Source organism: Trametes versicolor (genome assembly GCF_000271585.1).
Source record: "Trametes versicolor FP-101664 SS1 unplaced genomic scaffold TRAVEscaffold_11, whole genome shotgun sequence".
Classification (NCBI taxonomy): domain Eukaryota; kingdom Fungi; phylum Basidiomycota; class Agaricomycetes; order Polyporales; family Polyporaceae; genus Trametes; species Trametes versicolor.
The window spans coordinates 724,174-744,106 of record NW_007360331.1 but is presented as its reverse complement, the minus strand read 5'-3'; the positions used below and the strand labels follow the sequence as shown (position 1 = coordinate 744,106).

At 56.7% G+C, this 19,933-nt stretch overlaps 8 protein-coding genes across 8 annotated transcripts; 4 read left to right on the top strand and 4 right to left on the bottom strand.

The window, feature by feature from the left end:
• Positions 1–81: 81 nt before the first annotated feature.
• On the bottom strand, positions 82–2,130 carry TRAVEDRAFT_74326 (uncharacterized protein). Its single transcript, XM_008044792.1, has 4 exons — positions 2,014–2,130; positions 1,670–1,941; positions 217–1,611; positions 82–152 (listed from the first exon to the last, which is right to left on the bottom strand). The coding sequence occupies exons 2-3, from the start codon at positions 1,934–1,936 to the stop codon at positions 220–222; spliced, it is 1,659 nt and encodes a 552-aa protein (XP_008042983.1). The 5' UTR covers positions 1,937–1,941; positions 2,014–2,130; the 3' UTR covers positions 82–152; positions 217–219.
• A 68-nt stretch (positions 2,131–2,198) lies between these two features.
• On the bottom strand, positions 2,199–4,010 carry TRAVEDRAFT_74325 (uncharacterized protein; the record flags this gene model as incomplete). Its single annotated transcript, XM_008044791.1, has 2 exons — positions 2,199–3,687; positions 3,741–4,010. 2 exons carry the CDS (start codon positions 4,008–4,010, stop codon positions 2,353–2,355), a joined length of 1,605 nt encoding a protein of 534 aa, XP_008042982.1. The 3' UTR covers positions 2,199–2,352.
• A 430-nt stretch (positions 4,011–4,440) lies between these two features.
• TRAVEDRAFT_31211 (kinase-like protein) lies at positions 4,441–6,397 on the bottom strand. The gene is made up of 5 exons (XM_008044428.1): positions 6,017–6,397; positions 5,459–5,688; positions 5,193–5,408; positions 4,781–5,142; positions 4,441–4,717 (listed from the first exon to the last, which is right to left on the bottom strand). The coding sequence occupies exons 1-5, from the start codon at positions 6,324–6,326 to the stop codon at positions 4,615–4,617; spliced, it is 1,221 nt and encodes a 406-aa protein (XP_008042619.1). The 5' UTR covers positions 6,327–6,397; the 3' UTR covers positions 4,441–4,614.
• A 749-nt stretch (positions 6,398–7,146) lies between these two features.
• On the top strand, positions 7,147–9,702 carry TRAVEDRAFT_51758 (uncharacterized protein; the record flags this gene model as incomplete). The annotated part of the gene is made up of 3 exons (XM_008044547.1): positions 7,147–7,264; positions 7,698–8,793; positions 8,919–9,702. 3 exons carry the CDS (start codon positions 7,147–7,149, stop codon positions 9,700–9,702), a joined length of 1,998 nt encoding a protein of 665 aa, XP_008042738.1.
• Positions 9,703–10,656: 954 nt separating this feature from the next.
• Positions 10,657–12,533, top strand: TRAVEDRAFT_74323 (uncharacterized protein; the record flags this gene model as incomplete). Its single annotated transcript, XM_008044790.1, has 2 exons — positions 10,657–10,908; positions 10,975–12,533. 2 exons carry the CDS (start codon positions 10,657–10,659, stop codon positions 12,334–12,336), a joined length of 1,614 nt encoding a protein of 537 aa, XP_008042981.1. The 3' UTR covers positions 12,337–12,533.
• A 1,333-nt stretch (positions 12,534–13,866) lies between these two features.
• Positions 13,867–15,652, top strand: TRAVEDRAFT_131991 (uncharacterized protein; the record flags this gene model as incomplete). Its single annotated transcript, XM_008044789.1, has 3 exons — positions 13,867–14,863; positions 14,913–15,082; positions 15,137–15,652. 3 exons carry the CDS (start codon positions 13,867–13,869, stop codon positions 15,650–15,652), a joined length of 1,683 nt encoding a protein of 560 aa, XP_008042980.1.
• An 81-nt stretch (positions 15,653–15,733) lies between these two features.
• Positions 15,734–16,085, top strand: TRAVEDRAFT_51755 (uncharacterized protein; the record flags this gene model as incomplete). The annotated part of the gene is made up of 2 exons (XM_008044546.1): positions 15,734–15,965; positions 16,018–16,085. The coding sequence occupies 2 exons, from the start codon at positions 15,734–15,736 to the stop codon at positions 16,083–16,085; spliced, it is 300 nt and encodes a 99-aa protein (XP_008042737.1).
• A 353-nt stretch (positions 16,086–16,438) lies between these two features.
• TRAVEDRAFT_74322 (uncharacterized protein) lies at positions 16,439–19,537 on the bottom strand (the record flags this gene model as incomplete). The annotated part of the gene is made up of 4 exons (XM_008044788.1): positions 16,439–17,848; positions 17,900–18,069; positions 18,123–19,221; positions 19,274–19,537. The coding sequence occupies 4 exons, from the start codon at positions 19,535–19,537 to the stop codon at positions 16,832–16,834; spliced, it is 2,550 nt and encodes an 849-aa protein (XP_008042979.1). The 3' UTR covers positions 16,439–16,831.
• Between the last annotated feature and the right edge of the window lie 396 nt (positions 19,538–19,933).

Genomic DNA, 19,933 nt, shown 5'->3' with positions numbered 1-19,933 from the left:
CCTCTCTATCCGGTGAAGGAATTCGCTCGCTAAAACAGTCGACTCACGGGACGATAGAACATTGTATAGTGATACCAAGAGAGTAATATATTCTATAACAGTGGATGTGATAACTAACCAAGCAACGATAGCGATGATATATGCATATACGTCTAAACAATCAGTCAGCGGACCTTCTTCACTCAGAGGACTTGTGGAAGCAAGAATAAACCGTACATGCTACGGACCAAACGGCTCAACTCCCAGCCTCTTCTGGAGCTTGCGGCGACGCTTCAACTCCTTGATGTGCTCCCTGCCGGAACGCAACGTGACGAGCACGTCCGCAAACGCCTTCCAGTCGACAAAGTCGTCCACATTGGCAACCCTCTTGCACGGGATGTCCTCCACGTCCAGATGCGGAAACAATCGATCCACGAGGATGGCAAACTCCCGCCTTAACGCGGGGTCCCAGTACCCGTCGTGCGTGACGCATACGCGCAGCGCCTTCAGCCCATGCTCCCCTGCCGGCACCGTATACACGTCCGGGATGTCCTCGTCGATGAGCGAGATATACGGCAGTGTGAGGCGTTCGAGGTGCGGAAGTCGCGCGGCAAGCTCGACGAGCGTGCGCGCCACAGGCGCGTCGGGCACGCTCAGCACCTCGTTGCCCTCGTCGCACCGCGCAAGTGCAAAATCGAACGCGATGAGGTGCGGCCACGCAGTCGCAAACGCGTGCAGATCGGCTGCGCTCGCGACGAGCTCCGGGAGGTACGAGTCGAGCGTGATGTGCACGTGCGTGAGCCAGTGGAAAGCGAGTGTGGGCGAGAGGAGGTCGGCGACGCGGGGGCTGTCGGCGGCGAGCGTCAGGGCGAACTTGGTGGTGCACGGGGAGATGCATTGCGAGAGCGCGGCATGGACGTGACGGAGTGCTTCGGCCTCTGTGCACCGGAACCAGTCGATGATGTGCAGCGTGCACGTCTGGAGGTGGCGTGGTGAGACGACTCGGAGGAATCGCCGGAGGCTTAGCGGATCGGCTCGGAGTGTGAGGTCGCGAAGCTTGCTAAGTGAACCGCGCGGGAGATAGCAGCCCGTCAAAGCGCGCACGCGCATCCAGATGGAGAGTCTGCGCAGCTCGTGGAGGGTGGCGAGCGCCTGAAGAAAGGGGGCCTCCACGAGAACCATGTGTGTGATTTCCAGCTCGTGAAGATTCACAAGGCGCGCACTCAGAGGGGAGCCTCCACCAGGACTTCGTAGGAAATGTGGGCTGTCGACGTGTAGGCTCTGCAAGTGGGGGTAGACCGTTCGCTCCGCCACCTCGGCGATGACGTGGCTCGTCCAAAGGGTGGGCTGGTCGAGTTTGCCCTTTTGTTTCAAGCAGAGATGTCGCAGAGACGGGGAGAAGAGCAGGATGTATCCCGGTTCGGCCTGCGCGATAATGAATGACTCGAGACGCCGTAGGCGAGGCAGGAACCCCTGCCCGGTGGCGCACCATCTAGCAAGGAAGGTCCAGACGGAGGGGCAGATTGGCCATCGGCCGTAGTGGCGGTCGTCGTATATGTGGACGACACCTACACGACGAGCGTAGTGCTGCATGCGCTCCCATTCTGCCTGAGTGATGTCTCGGGAAAGCACCTATACTCGCACGTAAGCCTTGACGGTGTGGCGCGCTTAATGGACGTTGATAACGCACGTATTTCTCGTCACCCTTTGCGCGTTTGAAGGGAGGAAGTATGCGTAGCAAGGGCACCACATCCTCTAGACGATACCATAGCACGTCCAATGCAGGAGTGTAAAAAGCACGGCAGACTCGGGCCAGTGTCGCCAAGGTCAGCCTGCAGGGTCGTCGGTTTATCTCTCCCATAGACCATTTTGACTCCCCCGGCTTTCCTGGTGCTAGGTGCAGGCATATTTCAAGCAGTATCGCGGGTGACCGTAGAATTTGGTGGATCGCTAGCATCTGTACTTTCAAGTGCGGTCCGATCATGTCAGCACAAGGAAGTTATTTTTAAATAGCGCAACAAATTGGGACCCTACCAGTCTATGTCGGAAATTCACAATTGTCCGGAGGTCCGTTTTAAAATGGCATATGTACCTGGTGGAGACTTTACATTCATAGAGTGGCCAGTTCTTGTTGCGAAGGATGTGGTTGGTGACAGAGGAAGAAGCTAAGAAAAGCGCCCGTGTGTCTAATCCCACAGCGTCATTATACATTGACGAGAGCAAGCCGAAAACTCGTATTCAAACGATCCATACATCAAGCGAAGGCAATTCATTTCAAAACAAGACATTCGTATATTCATAGAAAGGTATATAGTACTATAGACCAAACGGTGCAGTCCGACATAATAGGGAGGGCGCGCTAAATATCAGACGCTATGTCAAGCGAGAGCGACTTTGTCTTCCGGTATGAATCGCGAGGAGAAACTGCTCGACCTCACACCATCGCTTGAATCGTTGGCGCCCATAGTGCGACTTCGCCAGGACGGGGTACTGAACGTCCGACAGGTCGAGGTTGGGGAACAGGCGATCGACGAACGTCGCGAACTCGCGATGCTTCGGGAGGCCGTCGTCCCGCACGATGCACGAGCGGAAGACCTGAAGGCCGTGATCGAGTGCAGGGGCATTTTCCATGTCCCGTATTCCTGAGGCGTCGAACGTCTCGACAAACGGCCAGATGAGCCGGACGAGACGCGGGTGGCGCTCCGCGAAGGTGATGAGGGACCGAGGGGAGGGGCGGCCGTTGTAGTCCAGGACGTCGTCGCCGCCGTCGATTTCTTTGACGTCGATCTCGAACTCGACGAGGTTAGGCCACGCGTCCGCCATGGTCAGTAGCTCAGTCTCTGTGACGGGAAGCTCCATCTCCAGGTGGTCGATGGTAATGGATATGTGGGTCATGCCGTCAAGTTCGAGGATGGGGCGCATCACCTCCAGCAGGCTCGATGGCAGAAGGTATGACGCGAAGCTGATCTTGAGGCGACGGAGGGACTTGGTGGCGCTCTTGAGCGGGAGGGTTTCGGGGACGCCTGGGTTCAACACCCAGTCGATGTAGTCGATAGCCAGGGATTCGAGGGCAGGGGGAGAAGTCCATTGCAGGAACCGTGACACCACATCAGGAAAGCCGATGATCTTTAAGTCCAGCAACGCGTGCAGCCCTGGCGTGAGCTCGTCTCCGGCCATGTCCCCAAGAAACTTCGGATTTACGGTGAGCTTCCGAAGGTTCGGGAACGCCAACAGCGCTTGAAGCGAATCCTTGTCAAAGAGGCAGCTAGAGAGTATCTCCAGCTCCTGCAGGTGTGCGAGACGGGTGTAGGGCATGATGTCGGGATTAAACGGCAGGTCGGTGGTTGCCGCGGTGACACGCAGACCCACAAGGTTGGGTACGCTGATCTTTTGTACCAGCTCCATCACTGTGTCGATGATAGGAGAGCTCTCTGCTATCCTGTGCGACGTGTGGGTGATGGTGAGTGCGAGGTGCCGCAGGGTTGGAGAGAGCAGGAGGATCCTGCCGGGCTCGGCAGGGGACACGTCGAGCGCGTCAAGCTCTTGAAGTCGGGGAATGAGGCTATGTCCGTCCGGGCATCGTCTCGCAAAGAATATCCAGACAGAGGGCGATATTTGGTCTTCAGAACGCGAATACAGCACCCGTACGCGGCGCGCGTACTCTTGGAAGTGGGCCCATTCCGCGTCGGTCACGTCGCGCGTCAACGCCTACACCACTCCATAAGAAATCCAGCTGACAGCAAGCCAAAGTTGAGACTCACAAGTTGTTTTGAGGGCAAGAGTGTAAATGAGGGAAGGACGGACAATAGGGCGACCAGGCTGTCCGCAACGCGCCACAGCACGTTCAGCGCAGGCCCGGAGAAAGCATGGCACACGCGGGCAACACGAGCAAGAGCTCTCTGGGCCTCGCGTCTATGTAGCCTCTCCTTCGGTAGAGCGTGTTCGTCCGGTCGGCCAGGGGAGAGGTAGCCAAGAATCTCGACAAGAATTTCCTGGCACAGAAGCGCTTTAGAGGCAGCACTCGACCGCATCTACACAATGATAGTCTCATTTTAGCAAATGATATGCAAGTATTCAGGGGTGATATGAACACAAACCTTTCCGTGAAGTACTCTGTCAGTACAAAGGATATTTTTGCGCTGCGAGCTGGCCGCGACTAAAGCTGAACGTCCACTGGTCAGTAAGTGAGACTCCAGGAACAGGTCGTTTCCTCCACGTCCGATGCTTGACTTGTGTTTCGTCTGGCCTGGAATGCAGAGGGGACGAAGACGTGCGTCCTGCCCGACGGGGGGGTTACAATGGTGGCGGTTTGCGCAAAAGGGCTTCAAGACGCGCCGACGCGACGCGACGCGTCGAGCGCTTCACGGTCTGCAGCTACGGGCCGGTTACCCGGGTGGCCACCTCGAATGGTGCAGTCCTTGTTGCTCGTCCTCGACCCATACGCTACGCACACAGTTGGATGGGTGAATCGCACTGGATTCGGGAAGCGTGTGTCGAAGGATATACTAAAGTACATATACAGTACAGAGTCCGAAAGCGATGACAGGGTAACAGGTACAACAACCAGCCGGTGGTATCCGACAACCCGATGAGCGTATGTACATAGCATCCAAGAAGAGGCGGCAGCCCGAAGCACTATGTGCTGGTATACTCGAAATCGGGGAATCGTGCGCCGAACGGATCGGGCGTGCTCGCGCCGTATTGCGCCGCCGCGTTGTCCTCCGGGTATCGCTCGAACCTAAACAGAGAACACATGGTAAGTATGGCAGGGACGCGCACAAAAAGGACAACTGAGACGCACGCGCTAGCATCGCCGTCACCCGCGATGCGCGGCAGGTACGGCGCGGTGATCTCGCGGTTGAGCAGCTTCTTCCAGTCCACCTCGCGGAACCACGGATGCGCGAACACGTCGCCCGCGCCGTGCTGCATGTTCCCGAAGCGCTTCGACGGGTCGCGCTCCATGAACTTCAGGATCAGGTCCGTCGCGTTCGGGTGGAACGCGGGCCACTTGATCGCACCCGGGCCCTGCGCAATCTTCTCGTACAGCACGACGGGCGAGATGTCCGGCTCGTGGAACGGCGGCAGGCCGGAGAGCATCTCGAAGATGAGCACGCCGAGCGCGTACCAGTCCACGCTCTTGTTATAGCGTGCGTTGCCGATAATCTGCAGGCTCGTCAGCAAGGAGTTAGACAGCTGGCACAGGACGGTCTCACCTCGGGTGCGAGGTAGTCAGGGGTGCCGCAGAGCGTCCATGCGGTTGTTGAGCAGTACTTCGCGAAGCCGAAGTCGGCAATTTTGATGTGACCGTCAAAGTTGAGGAGGATGTTTTCCGGCTTGAGGTCGCGGTATATGATGTCTTTTGAGTGGAGATAGTTGAGTGCCAAGGCGACTTCGGCGGCGTAGAACTTGGCGACGGGGTCGGGGAAGCGCTGCGTAGATGGTAAGTACGGTAATGCATCAGAAAAGGCATGATACATACGTTGGATCGTCGCAGGAGGGTAAATAGCTCGCCGCCTGGGACGAAGTCCATCACCATGTACAGGTTTGCCGTATCTTGGAACGTCCCCCATAGGTTGATGATGAACGGATGCTGGACTGCCTGCAGCATCATTTGTTCGTTGCGGGTGTGGGATTCCTGTTTCATCCGCACGATCTTCTCCTTGTTCAACACCTTGACGGCGTAGAAACGAAGGTTGTGTTTACTGCGTACTGAAGCAAGCATCAGTTCGATGTTCATGAAGATGTTCGGCGCCCTTGTGCTCGACACTACCAATAAATCGCAGAATATGACAGCGAGGCCGCTCCTCGTACTCGACACCTCATATCGCAGTGACGCTGTAACGCGAATTTTCTGTCATGACCATCGCCGCTCGCTCTCCGCACTCTTCCGCCTACATTCAAAATGGGCGTTTAGATCAATGTAAGCGCCCATTTAGAGTGCATGGAAGGTGGCGGCCCCTCGGAATAACTCAGGGTTCAAGCAAATCGCCTCGCAGGATATGGGGGGGGAGAGTAAAAGAGATGTCATGAGACTCACCTAGATGTACGCGACCAAAGCTACCAGTCCCAAGGGTGCGTTGGATGATGAAGTCGGTGAGGCGGTATGAGCCTTTCGACCGGCGGACTTCGAGCGGCACTGCGTCCGACTGTGGGGGCCGCTCCTGCTGGAGCGCCTCGGCCTGGTCCTTGACCCATTCGTGCAGGGACGTGCGCTGGGTCGATATCGACGCGCGGTGTTCGTGCGAGAGGATCGACACAGAGGGTGCCGAGGAAGTGTACGAAGAGGCCGCCGAGGACGCTGAAGAATCGGGATGCTTGGGCTGCCCCAGATGGAGTTTCGACGCCATTCTCTTGATCATGCAGGTAGAGTGCGTCAACGTCCTTCGCGCGCTGCGCGTGAAACGTTGGAAAGTGGTGGGAGGAGAAGAAGAGCAACGAGGGCTGTTGAGGGAGAGATGAACGGCCATTGTTCTGTTAGGCGCCGGGCGGCCGTAGCCGGCGATCTCTGAGCTCTTTGTTCCCAAATCACCTCCTCCTTCCTCCTTCGCCCGCGACCTTGTTCCTCCCATGTCTTGTTCTCTTCTTGTCGGAGTACACAGCTCTAACAACTGCGCGTGTGATCACGAACGGCAGAGGCAGGCGCGACACGTCCAATCACGCACGATGTCCCATTGGATGACGGGGAGCATCAGGGACTCCATGAGAGTGCAAGGTTATCTTGTGTTGGCATCGGCCCTCTCTGACGGCAATGCATCAGTCCTGTGAGCCCTATGCTATATCATCTATGCTATGGGGCGATTGTGCGTTGATTTTGACGTCGTGCTTTCCGTGAGTCGTCATCGTTTAACACATTCGTGACGATTGTGGTTGTCGAATTCCCTTGAACCACATCCTGGGAGGAGGTTTCCAAGTAGGGCAATAGTCCGCAGGCTCGCTCATCGATGTGAGATGATTGTGGTTGAGATACGCCGTACTAAGCGCGGATAGTGCACCCACCCGGCTATAAGGACGCGAAGCAGTCGTATACTAACCTTCTCGGCCTCAGAACCCCATGCTACTAGCCGAAGATACGTCCCGTTAATCCGTACGTTCAAATTCATGGCCCACACCTGCTCTGGCGATTGATTATGATTCTACTACGGATCTATAGCGCAGTTACTTCCGATCATGGTATCTTCGCAGTTCCTGTGTTACGACATACTCTCCAAGGTGTTCGAGCACCTCGAGCCTGGCTGCATACCCCCCTTCGACCAGTACCCCGCCATCATCTCTGAACGGAAGCTCCGTCAGTATACGCTGGCCGTGTCCGTGCGTGTCTGCAGCGCGTTCGCCGCACCTGTGGCGTCACGCACACCACTTCGTGTACCTCCTCCGCCTCTTTTCCACATACTCGGACACAAAAGAGGTCAGTACTATCGCGTCACTTTCGTCTTCACCCGCTCATAATCCGTACTACTCGGTTTCTCCCTAGTGTTTCGTTGGTGCGATCGGCGACAAAGATTGGCAGCGTTTCCAAGAATACGCCTCGCGCATACGAAGCATTAACGCGAACTTCAGCCTGAGCATTGGCGCACCACGTCAAGAACAAGTATGGATGGTTTTACTCCAGAGGTCCCAGGGATCGCCCTTGCTTCCACGCTTGGAAGATTTGACCATCGACGTCTCTCTTGGGGGGTTTATATCACTTCTAGCCCCCTCTGTTCACAGTCTAAACGTAGGCCTCCCCATTCCATCGGGGAATGGAGGAGCAGGCACCTTGCTGGCTGACACCGTCCGCCCCCATCTCTCCTACGTCAAGACGTTGGAGTTGAACGAATACATTGCCCCAGGGACAGGGCCGCGTCGCAGCATAGCCATGCCCAAATGCGTCGACTTTTGCGTGTTAACTCATCTGGAGTCGCTCGACGTCGTCCACCCGGTGATTGCTCGGCGATCGATGATACAGGCGCTCATGACCTTCCCCAACCTCTGCTCCCTCCACCTCGTCTTCGAGCTCTGTTGGGACGAGCGAGATTCCTTCGAAGCGTCCACCTTTCCTCTAGGCTTCTTCGAGCTTCGAGAGCTTGACTTGACGGCCTCTTATGACGACCTCGCTCTGTTCCTGGAGGTCACCAACCCGCCACGGCTTGACATACTAGCTCTGGCGCGGGAGCTCGAGTGGGACCATCATCCTATGTTCGAAGATCTACCCCGGGTTTACGCCAAAATACCACCCCAAGTCAGCGACCTCCGTCTGCGCTACCGCGTATTCCCAGAAAATCCCAGCGTTTCCGGTGACCGGTACATGGAGCCTCTGCTCACAGTTTCTCGTGTGCTGCCGCCTTCTCTCTACGCCCTTCATGACCTACGCGAGGTCTTCCTCCAGTTCACGAACGTCACACGCACTCTGGAGAACGACGACCTTACTGCGCTGTGCGCCGCCTGGCCCGCGCTCGAGGACTTCGAGTTCAACGGCCCGCTCTACTTCAACGACGATGCCACCAGGTTGCCCACGCTCGACACCCTCCTCGCGTTCGCGCGCGCCCACCCACGCCTCAGACGCTTCACGCTCCCTGGGCTCAATCCAAAGGGGATTCCGGACAGGATCGACCTGCTTCACGCGGGGGCACTGCGGGACTGGCCGGGGCATGGGCTGCGCCTATTCCGGCTGAGGACGTATATGGTGGGCACGCCCCTCGTGTCGCTGGCCTACGCGGTGGACCGCGCCTTCCCAGCGCTGGACCTTGGGCCTGTTCGCGCAGCTAAGATCGGTGGCAATGGAGACCCAGCGGACCTCCTCCTGGCGCCTCTTCTTGCCTTCCAGATGTCCCGGACGTTGGGCATTACTGTTTGACTAGCGAGCGCGTCGAGTACGCGGCTACATATCACTAACCTAGAGAATGCGTCAGTCTCATGTCACCCCTGTCGTCCCCGATGGATGCTGATTTTTTCTGCCATAGGAGTCTACTGGTGCGATCGCAGAGACGGAGTGGCAGCGCTTTCAACTATACGCCTCACGCGTACGAGCCGTTCATGGGGACTTCGGAAAGGCCCCCAACTCGATCCGGGTACCCTGCGCGAGATGCAACTATTGCGGACCGTTCCGCCACCCCCCACATCCTCGGTGCTCCGATCGCGTACATCTCTCGCGAATTCGGGAGCGCGACGCTCATCTGCGGCCTCGTCTCCAAATCTCTTCCTTGGGGTGACTTGCGGGAGGTGCTCGAGGCCGGACCGGTCGAGCTGGCCCGGCGAATCAAATGGGCATACCAGGCAACAACTGCGCTTGTGCACATCCACTACGCGGCCCATACGTATCACGACGACGTCAAGTGCGCCAACTTCATGCTGGACGCAAACTACGACGCCGTCCTCATCGACTCCGAGCAGGGGCGCGCAAACGAGGAGGCAGCAGCGCCCGAAGTGCACGCCGGAGGTGACGTCGCCGTGTCCGACGAGGGCAGGCTGGTCTATCATCCGCCTCTGGGTTATGCCGGAGAAGACCAGGTGCCCCTCAGAAACAGGGCGTACCCGTACGATGTGTGGCTATCCGCCCCGCGCGGCATCGAGGCGGCGGAGGTGCACGCGCTCGGGGTCGCCCTCCCGAAATTGTTCGAGGAGGATGAGGTGCCCTCCGACATCGTGCGAAAGTGCAAGGCAGGCGACCCTAACGAGCGCCCTACCTTGGAGACTATCGAGCAGTACTTCTACGACTGGTATCTATCCAATATTGCGACCAAGTAAGCAATCACTCCTTTCCCAGAAGCTCGTACTACTTTCAACTTTGTTTTCTACATGGGTGGGGACTTCGTAGCTTTGTCACCCCTGTGAAATCGTTAGGAAGGAGTGCGCCGGATGTGCTGTATACATGTATCGTCTGATCGCTGAAAAGTGTTATGTAGTTCCATGCTAGTGCCTCTGCCTGATTACGAGGAGTCTTACGGTCACAATTTCGGGTCAAGTAAATGTCGACGTCGAGTCTCTCATCTCAAAAGAAGCGCCCAAGGCCGCCGGATTCCGGTAGAAAGTCCCAACGGGTCCGATACCTTGCGCGCCTCCTTCCTCCTGCGCCCACCACTTTGTTCCTCTCAGTCTTGTTCTCCTTCTCGTCGGGCGAGGTACACAGCTCCAACAACTGCGCGTGTGATCATGAACAGTAGAGGAGAGCGCGACGCCGACAACACGTTCGTTCGCACATGTTATCCTTCTGGATGACGGGGAGCATACGCATGAAAGTGAAAGAGGCTGCCTCGCGTTGGCATCGGCCGTCTCTCCTACGGCAATGCATCAGTCCTGTGAGCCCTATGCTATGTGCTCTGTGCTATTGAATGGTTGTACATCGATAATCACGTCGTTTTCGGTGAGTCGTCATCGTTGAACGCACTCGTGACGATTGTGGTTGGCGAACTGTCATAAACCACATCGTGGGAGGGGGTTTCCAGGTGGGGAAATAGCCCGGAGGCTCTCTCATCGATATGAGATGATTGTGGTCGAGATACGCCGTACTAAGCGCGGATCGTGCGCCCATCCGGGTATAAGGACGCGGAGCAGCCGTATGCTATCCTTCTCGGCCTCAGAACCCCATCTACAAGCCGAAGGTACATTCTGTTGATCTGTATGTTCAAATTTATGGACCACACTTGCGCTGGAGATTGAATACGATTCTGATAGGGATCTACAGGGCAGCTACCTTCCATCATGGTTTCCTCGCAGGTGCTGTGCCACGACATACTCTCTAAGATCTTTGAGCACCTGGAACCTGGCGGCGTACCTCACTTCGACGAGTTTCCTGCCGTCATTTCCGAACGGCAGCTTCGTCAGTATACGCTAGCTGCGTCTGCGCGCGTCTGCAGGTCGTTCACGGCACCCGCACTGGATGTGCTATGGCGACACATGTGCAACTTCAACAACCTCCTATGTCTTTTTTCAACGTATTCAAGTACGGAATGTGTCAGTATGATTGTCACACTGCTGTCTTGGTTGGTTCGATATCAATACTAAACGTCTCCCCCGTAGAATTTTGTGGGTGCGATCGCTGAGAAAGAGTGGCAGCGCTTCCAGGAATACGCGCCGCGCATACGAGGCATCAACGGCAACTTCGGCAAGAATCCTGGCTCACCGTTACAAGAGCAAGTATGGATGGTTTTGCTCCAAAAATCCCAAGGGTCGCCCCTGCTCCCGCGCTTGGAATACTTGACTATCAACGGCTCTCTCGGGGGACTGATGTCACTGTTAGGCCCCACCGTCTACAACGTCAACTTATACATTCCTCTTCCATCGGTGAATGCAAGGGATAGCAACCTGCTAGTGGACACCTTTCGCCCACATCTATCCCACATCAAGACTCTGGTGATATACGAATACGTTCCCAACGCATCAGGGCCGCGTCGTGGCATAAACATACCCAAATCCATCGACGTCTGCGCTCTCACCCACCTCGAGTCCCTCGACGTCGTCTACCCGGTGATAGCTCGGCGATCGATGATACAAGCGCTCATGGGCTTTCCCAACCTCCGCTTCCTATGTCTCTCCTTCGAGTTCTGTGCGGACGAACGGACCTCTTTACAAGCGACCAAGTTTGAGCCAGGCTTCTTCGAGCTACGACACATGGACTTGACAGCCTCTTATGACGACCTCGCTCTCTTCCTGGAGATGACCAACCCACCACAGCTCGAGACGCTAGCTCTCGCGCGGGAGTTCGAGAGGGGGGATGACCCCGACGTCGACGATCTACCCCGAGCCTATGCCAAACTACCGCCCCACCTCCGCTGCCTTTCACTGCGCTTCTACGTTTCCCCCGGTGACCCGGACGCGCCCGACTCCCGGTACACCTCACCCCTGCTTACTCCCTCACGAGTGCTCCCGCCTTCCCTCTGCGCCCTGGATAATCTCCGGGAGGTCTTGGTCCGGTTCCAGAACATCTCCTGCCCCTTGGAGAACGCCGTCCTCGCCGCACTGTGCACCGCCTGGCCCGCGCTCGAGCGCTTCGAGTACAACAGCGTGCTCTACCACGACGACGACCCCTCCATGGTGTCCACGCTCGACACCCTCCTCGCATTCGCGCGCGCCCATCCACGCCTCACGCGTCTCTCGCTCCCGGGGCTTAGCCCGGACGGCATCCCGGACGACATCGGCGCGCTCGATGCGGGGGCGTTGCGAGACTGGCCGGGCCACGGGTTGCGTCTGTTCCGGCTCAAGACGTATCTGGTGGGCACGCCCCTCGTCTCTCTGGCTCGCGCGGTGGATCGCGCATTCCCGGAGCTGGACCTCGGCCCTGTTCGCGCGGCTAAGGTCGATAGCGATGGAGAGGCGACGGACCTCCTCGCGTTACCTCTTCTTGTTTTCCAGATGTCACGGAGGCCGGGCGCGGCTGTCTGAACGGTCGTCTCGGTGTGAAAGGGTGTGGCTTCCGGCGTGTCGAGCCCCCATAGTACACGGTTAACCACATGCTGGAAAGAGGCTTTCGAATGCTCTCGGACGAGTTTTCCTCCATTTTTGCCTCCACATATTTTATCTGACATTTCTTGTTGTAATACAAACCGACAGGCGGCACAAACACACATACATCATTCCATCTATGCTAGCATTGGGCAACAGCATCGCAAGTGCGCCATAGCAAACCGACCAGCCTATCTTGCCAGCTCGGAGTAAGATGTATTGAAGAAGGGATCGCTTCGTATATCAAATATTTACAGGATATCATTTGTCTGCGACGGCCGCGCACTTGGTGCGCGCAGAGCACCGCGACCTACTCCAGGCACCACAGCAGGGCCCGGCCTCTGAACGCATGATTAACTTCCTCTTTCCCTTCTACAGCTATTCCTCGCCATCGATAGCAGCCAGCTGATACTAGTACCGAGGTCTCTGTATCCTAGGGTCATCTTCGACAACTTCGCTTACCGGGTTTCCTAGACTCGCCCCGATCTACTGAAACACGCTCTCTGTCGGTGGGTCACTCTGATTCTCTCTACTGAGTTGGATGTTTCATCGCACATATATAACACAGCAATGGCGCCACCGCCTCAACTTCTATGTCCCGACATCGATCTCGCAAAAGTCTTCGAGCACCTCGCTCCTGGTTCCAAACCTACGCTTGAAGACTCTCAGGCTACTTACTCCGAGTGGAGGATTCGCCGGCTCACTTTGACCGTCTCCCCTCGCATCTGCAGCCTACTCACCGCGCCCGCTCTGGACGTGCTTTGGAGTGTCATGGATGATGTTCGGCCGCTGTTTGTCCTTTTCCCGACCTACTTTCCTGAGATTGGCGTACTTATCAAACCCATTATACGTTCATATCTTGATGAGTACACACGAGCCACCGCTCTCGTCCCCATGGTCCGTACAAATAACCTACCCGATACAGAATCTCGCGTGGCCCATCTGTGGCTAAAACACGCTCATAAACCAAGCCGCACCCCTTCTCCCCCCAAATTTCACTGTAAGCTCTCCTTTGTGCTTACTGCCGTCACCTCACACTCATCCACTCACGATGGCTCGCCCCGCTGTCGGTACCCCAGTCAAAGTCGCCCGCATATAGGGCAGCATCTAGAGCGCGGCTGCACCCAACGTCGATATCAAGCGTCGCGAGCTCCGATTTAGCATGCACGGCAAATACATCGTCATTCCGACCTCGCGGTTTCTGAAGAGCTATATGCCCCCAGTCGACCAGCAGCGAGAGGGTCGTTACTCCGACATACTGAGAAGCATTCCTGTCACTTCTGGCCAGGAAGCCCAGATGTATGGACCGCTGGTGAGCGCTAGAAGTGCATTTCGGATCGACTCGATGGCTTAGCCACATTGCAGGTTACCGCTCTCAACAAGGCCAGAATTTGTCCCGGATTCAAGTTCGCCATAATATACTCGCGAGGCAATCCGTCTGAGAAATCCAACGAAGCCGTGGACGTTGGTATGTATCCTTCTAGTTACGTCCCCCAGGCAGCTCTAAGAGGCCGGAAAGGCTCAGTCAAGTCTGCACAAAACGACTGGTCGTTCGTGGAGATTTGTATCGAATGCAAGACAGAGCCGGAGGCACTCGATCCATTCGACGATAGGAACGACGACGGGCAACCCACCTCGAAGGACCGCAAGGGCGTCCTCGGCCAAATTCTTTCGTACGCCGAGTTCGTCTTGACTAGGCAACAACGCACGTGCGTCTTCATGATCCTTCTCCTCGGCGACCTCTGCCGCCTCGTACGCTTCGACCGGTCGGGGGCCATCGCATCGCAGAAGTTCAACTACAAGACCAACGGCGGGGATCTCATCGAGTTCTTGTGGCGCTATGCTCGATGCGACACGGCTACCCGGGGCCATGATCCTTCCGCCGAGCGTATCAGTCCCGACTCAGAGCTCGGTAAGAAGATGCAGGACCGTGCAACGAAAAAGGCTGGCGCGGGGCCTGAGGACTATGTCCGCGAGATGTTCGAGGAGTCTTTGAAGACGGACTGGTCATGGTGGAAGCTTCGCGTCGACGGAGAGCGCGGTGTTGTACGTCACTTCCTTGTCGGCGAACCGAACTTTCAAGCACCTGGCGTCGCGGGACGCGGAACACGTGGCTACGTTGCCCTCGACGCGGACAACCTCGACGGGCCATTCTACTACCTCAAGGATGCCTGGCGAGTCGTGAGCCGTCACATCGACGAGGAAGGCAATATCCTGCAGTTCCTCAACAAGAAAGGTGTCCAGTACATACCCACACTCGAATGCCACGGGGACATCATGACGCCGACAACGCAGTTGACCAAGACAAATCAGTTGTGGAAAGACCTGCACAGGCGCAAGAAAGGCGCTGTTTGTCCGTTCAAGAAGCACCAGCACTACCGCATCGCGGTCAAGGAAGTAGGCCAAGAAATGGCCAAGTTTGATCGTGGTCGACAACTAATACACGCGCTGTGGTGCTGCATATATGGTATGAATCCTGGAATGTGCGCGCCCCCAGTTCTGACACGGTTTTACAGCACATTCGCAAGCTTACAAGGCAGGTATCATCCATCGCGATATCAGCGCTGGCAATCTCTTGCGCTACTTTGACCAGAGCACCGGGCAATGGTGCGGGCTCCTCAATGATTGGGAAATGTCGAAGAATACGAATTCTAAGCGTCCTGAAGGGCGCCAGCTCGACCGCACAGTGAGCGGCCTTTGCCTGACTCATGCTCTATACAAGCTGACAGTTAGCAATCAGGGCACTTGGCAGTTCATGTCTGCTGCCGCACTTGAAGCACCTACGAAACAGATCGCCGCCGAGGATGAGCTCGAATCCTTCTTCCATGTTCTACTGTTCCTCGCCATCCGCTTTCTCAGACACAACTGCGACAATGTGGCCGACTTCATGCACGCCTACTTCGACGACTTCAGCACCCTCAACACCGGTCGCTATGGCTGCGGAAATATGAAGATGCTCTGCATGACAAACGGACGCATTGCTATCAAGATGGATGGTGGGACTGTCGTTTCGCTCCTCGAGTTCATTTGGCCGCCGTCTGCCGACAATCCCGCCGAGGTCGAGACACGCACACACCCCATGAACAAACTCCTTCAGACCATCCTGGGGTGGCTGCAGGCGCACTACTCCCTCATGCCCGTTGCCAACACCAGTGCAGACAAAACGGCGCCCCCAGCTCCGACGGCCGCGGCAGAGGAGTCCGACGACGAAGAAGACCTACTGCTCGCGGGCAGGCCCCCGCGAGACCCGAAATAACTCAACAAGAGTGAACAGCCCGCACCAGTGTCTCGCGAAGTACGAGAAGCGCTCGCTCAGAATCTCTATACACATCAAGCCATGCTCGACCTGCTCGAAGGCGCCATGCACAAGTCGACGAAGTGGCCACCATTGGACAAGCTGGCGGACCAGCTCCCGGAGGAGGGATACAAACACGGCGCCGATATCAAGGTGGACTCCGCTGACCTGCTCAAGCATGGAGCGCGGCGCGGTGGTGCCTCCGGTGCGGCGCCGTCGCGCAAGCGGGGGTCGGACCAAGTCGAGCAGGCCGCAGCGCAAGAGGAGCCGAAGCGTCAGAAGTTGGCAACACGCAAGTCTACTCGGATTCGGAAGCCGCGCCGCAGCAACTGAATACGTGCTCACGTCGTGTCCATCATCGCCGTCGCGAAAGGGCCCCGTCGACGTTGCCTAATGTTGTGCCGCATGATTCAGGTCTTCGCGCCCTCAAGCCCTGCCGGAGCCCGCGTTCTTCCGAGTCGTTATGGTTGGTGCACAGGTAGCAGGAACTTAGCTTAATGTAACTGTTTGTATTCGTTCGCAGGAGCCCGCCGTTTGTCACTGGTTCAGAGATTGGCTTGCGGGCGTGTCCTTGAAAAGGATCGTATAACAAAGTGTGAAGTTCGAGATATTCTCGACGCGCGTGAGCGGGAGCAGATATGGATGCAGCAGACGATATATACATTGCAAGGGTATGTACGGGTATGCGGTAGATATGATGCGAGAGATATAGATAGGATAGCCTGGGTAGTAACTAACTAGACGTGTCCGGAGTGTGTGGCCCAGAAAGAAATGTCCACAAGATCGTATGCGCACCACACGGGAGAGAAGATCTGAGTTTAAGGGACGATGTGCTAGGAGGGAAAGTTGTAAGAGACTAGACGGTACGGGGAGATTCCAGGCAGAAGCTTTCGAAGTTTCGTAGCGAGGTTCTCGGCGTGCGGGCGACCGCGTCGTACTCTCTGTCCGGACTTCCTGGACGGTTCACCGGACTGGTGAACCACGGGGTACGTTGCAGCTCAGTGCGGAGTATGGGCGAAAGCGGTGAGATAGGCCGAGGTTGTTGTGGAGGACCTGGTCCTGAGACACAGATTGCGCTCGCGGACGAAGAGCGCTAGCTCCCGAGGGGGCGAGGGCGAATATACCATCGCGACGACGCGCTCAGGTGCCGCGGCGCGACTTCCGAATACGAGTAGACTTGCGTGTCGCCGACTTCGAACGCTTCGGCGACTCTTGCGCAGCGGGCTGCTCGACTTGGTCGGACCCACGCTTCCGTGACGGACCTGCGCCGGAAACACCTCCGGGGCGTTGTGCTTCCTGCTTGAGGAGTTCGGTGGTGTTCGCCTTGACGTCGGCGCCGTGCTTGTAGCCCTCCTCCGGGAGCTGGTCCGTCGTCTTATCTGCCACCGGCCATGTCGGCTTCTTGATATCGTTGATTGGATCACCTTCGAGGGCGACCTCGAACAACTCGAGCAGGGCATGATGGGTGTGGAGATTCTGAGCAAGCACTTTTTGTGCTTCGAGCGTCGACGGTGAGGGCGGCCGGCCGTTAGGGACGGCTCGTTTCGCGCGTCGCTGGCGGTCGCCATGAAAGACCACATGGTGCTGAACGACCTCGGGATCGTCCTCTGGAGCTGTGGTAACCAACTTGTATGCTTCAGGATTCGTGACGGCCATCAGGGAGTAGTGCGCTTGTATCCACTCCAAGATGGTCTTCATGATATGGTTCAATGGATGGACCCGTTTGACGGCGTCGGGGAGAGGCTTCTCGGAGGTGGATGCAGCGGCCTTGGATGGAGGTTTTGCGGAGCCGGGCGCAACAGTGTCGGGAAGAGGGTCCGCGGAGTTGGATGCGACGGTCTCGGGAGCAGGTTTCGGAGGCGGCCAAGTGAATTTGAGCAGGGATACAGCCGTTCCGGCGTTTTCAATATCCAGCGCGATGCGTCCATTCGTCATACACAGCATCTTGAACGATCCGCAACCGTAGCGGCCGGTATTGAGCATGCTGTAGTCATCGAAGTAGGCGTGCATGAAGTTGGCCACCTCATCGCAGTTGTGGTGAAGGAAGCGGATGGCGAGGAACAGTAGGACGTGGAAGAAGGACTCGAGCTCATCTTCGACAACAATTTCTTTCGTCGGTGCCTGGAGTGCGCTAGCGGACATGAATTGCCAAGTGCCCTGCATAATCATGAGTCCCAATGCAGCGTAGGACGGTCAACTGCTACTCACTGTTCGATCGAGCTGGCGTCCCCCGGGATTTTGTGTCTTGGTATTCTTAGCCAACTCCCAGTCGTTGAGAAGCCCGCACCACTGCTTCGAGTCCTGGTCATAGTAGCGCAAAACATTACCGGCGCTGATATCGCGATGAATGATACCAGCCTCGTATGCCTTCCAATGCGCTGCAAGAGTGTATTAGGCCTGGTTCATACGCTTTCGAGTTCGGGGCACGTACCGTAGACACAGCACCACAATGCGTATATCAGTTCATGACCGTGAGTGAACTCGGACATCGGTTGCCCAACCTCCTTGACCACGATGCGATAGTGCTTGTGCTTCTTGAACGGAGAAACAGCGTCTTTCTTGTCCTTGTGCAAGTCTTCCCAAAGCTTCGGTGTCTTGGTGAATTGTGCTGTCGGCTTCTTAATGTCTCCATGGCACTCGAGAGTGGGAATGTGCTTGACGCCTTTCTTGTTAAGGAACTGCAAGGTCTTCCCTTCCTTGTCGACAAGTTGGCGGCTCACAACTCGCCAAGCGTCCTTGAGGTAGTAGAACGGCCCGTTGATGTTGTCCGCGTCGAGCGCGACGTAGCCGCGCGTCCCGCGTCCAGCGACACCAGTTGCGCTGAAGTTGGGCTCTCCGACGAGGAAGTGGCGCGGACCCTTCTCGCTGTCCACCCGAAGCTTCCACCACGACCAGCTTTTGTTCAAAGACTTCTCGAACATCTCGCGGATATAATCCTCGACCCGGCCCGGCTGCTTCTTTGCCGCACGGTCCTGCATCTCTTTACCGAGCTTTGAGTCAGGACTGATACGCTCGGCGGAAGGATCGTGGCCCCGGGTAGCCGTGTCGCATCGAGCATAGCGCCACAAGAACTCGATGAGATCCCCGCCGTTGGTCTTGTAGTTGAACTTCTGCGAGGCGATTGCCCCCGACCGGTCGAAGCGTACGAGGCGGCACAGGTCGCCGAGGAGAAGGATCATGAAGACACACGTGCGTTGTTGCCTAGTCAAGACAAACTCGGCGTACGAAAGAATTTGACCGAGGACGCCCTTGCGGTCCTTCGAGGTCGGCTCCTTGTCGTCTTCGTCTTCATCGAACGGGTCGAGATTCTCCGGCTCCGTCTTGCACTCGATACAGATCTCCACGAACGACCAGTTGTTTTGCGGAGACTGGACCTTGCCATTACGGTCTGTCGAAGCCTGAGGAGTGTGGAGAGAAGGATACATGCCGACGTCTACGGCCTCGTTCGACTTCTCGGACGGGTCGCCTCGCGAGTGCGTCATGGCAAATGTGAATCCGGGGCAGAGGTTGGCTTTGTTGAGGGCGTCGATCTGCAGTGTGTCTAAGTCACCGAGTCGGCTCAGAATGCACTGCAGCGCTCACCAATGGTTGATACATCTTGACCTCCTGGCCAGAGGTAACAGGAATTCCCCGAAGGATGTTGGTGAAACGACCACTTCGCTGTTGGCGGACGGCAGGCATGTAGCTCTTCAGGAACTGCGAGGTCGGGATGACGATGTATTTGCCGTGCATGCTGAATCGGAGCTCGCGACGCTTGATGTCGAGGTTGGGTGCGGCCGCACTGTATATGCCGCTCTCTATGCGAGAAGGCTTGACTGGAGTGTGTTTAACGGAGGGTTTATCCATCGCGAGTAAGTGAATCGGTGAGTGCGAGGTCAAGGTAGTAAGCGCAAAGGAGAGCTTACGGTGAGATGCGCGAGGAGCAGCTTGATATATGAGCGTGCTTTAGCCACTGATGGACCACGCGATGCGCTGTATTTGGGTAGGTTATTGTACGGACAATGAGAGACGAGGGTGGCTCGCGTTCTGGCGCTAGTGGTGGCTAAGGAGAACGAGTTCAAGTTTGGAGACGCCCAAATCGTTCCGCGCCCTTGCGCGATGCCAGCGTCTAATCTACTCAGCGCTTATGGCCTTTGTCGAGACGTGGCCCCAAATGTGCTCACCCTCACTCAGTTCTGGACGTCACCTGTAGGACATATACTCCAGGGTCTTACCTGTATTTCTTGTAATTTTCATTCGCCT

Bases quoted from the DNA above. Each gene is read 5' to 3' on its own strand.
- TRAVEDRAFT_31211 (XM_008044428.1), bottom strand. From the start codon at position 6,326: ATGGCGTCGAAACTCCATCTGGGGCAGCCCAAGCATCCCGATTCTTCA. The intron at 5,689-6,016 runs GTGAGTCTCATG...TGCTTGCTTCAG, and splicing joins CTTTGGTCGCGTACATCTAG to TACGCAGTAAACACAACCTT. The intron at 5,143-5,192 runs GTGAGACCGTCC...ACGAGCCTGCAG, and splicing joins CTGACTACCTCGCACCCGAG to ATTATCGGCAACGCACGCTA.
- TRAVEDRAFT_74326 (XM_008044792.1), bottom strand. From the start codon at position 1,936: ATGCTAGCGATCCACCAAATTCTACGGTCACCCGCGATACTGCTTGAA. The intron at 1,612-1,669 runs GTGCGTTATCAA...GTGCGAGTATAG, and splicing joins CAAAGGGTGACGAGAAATAC to GTGCTTTCCCGAGACATCAC.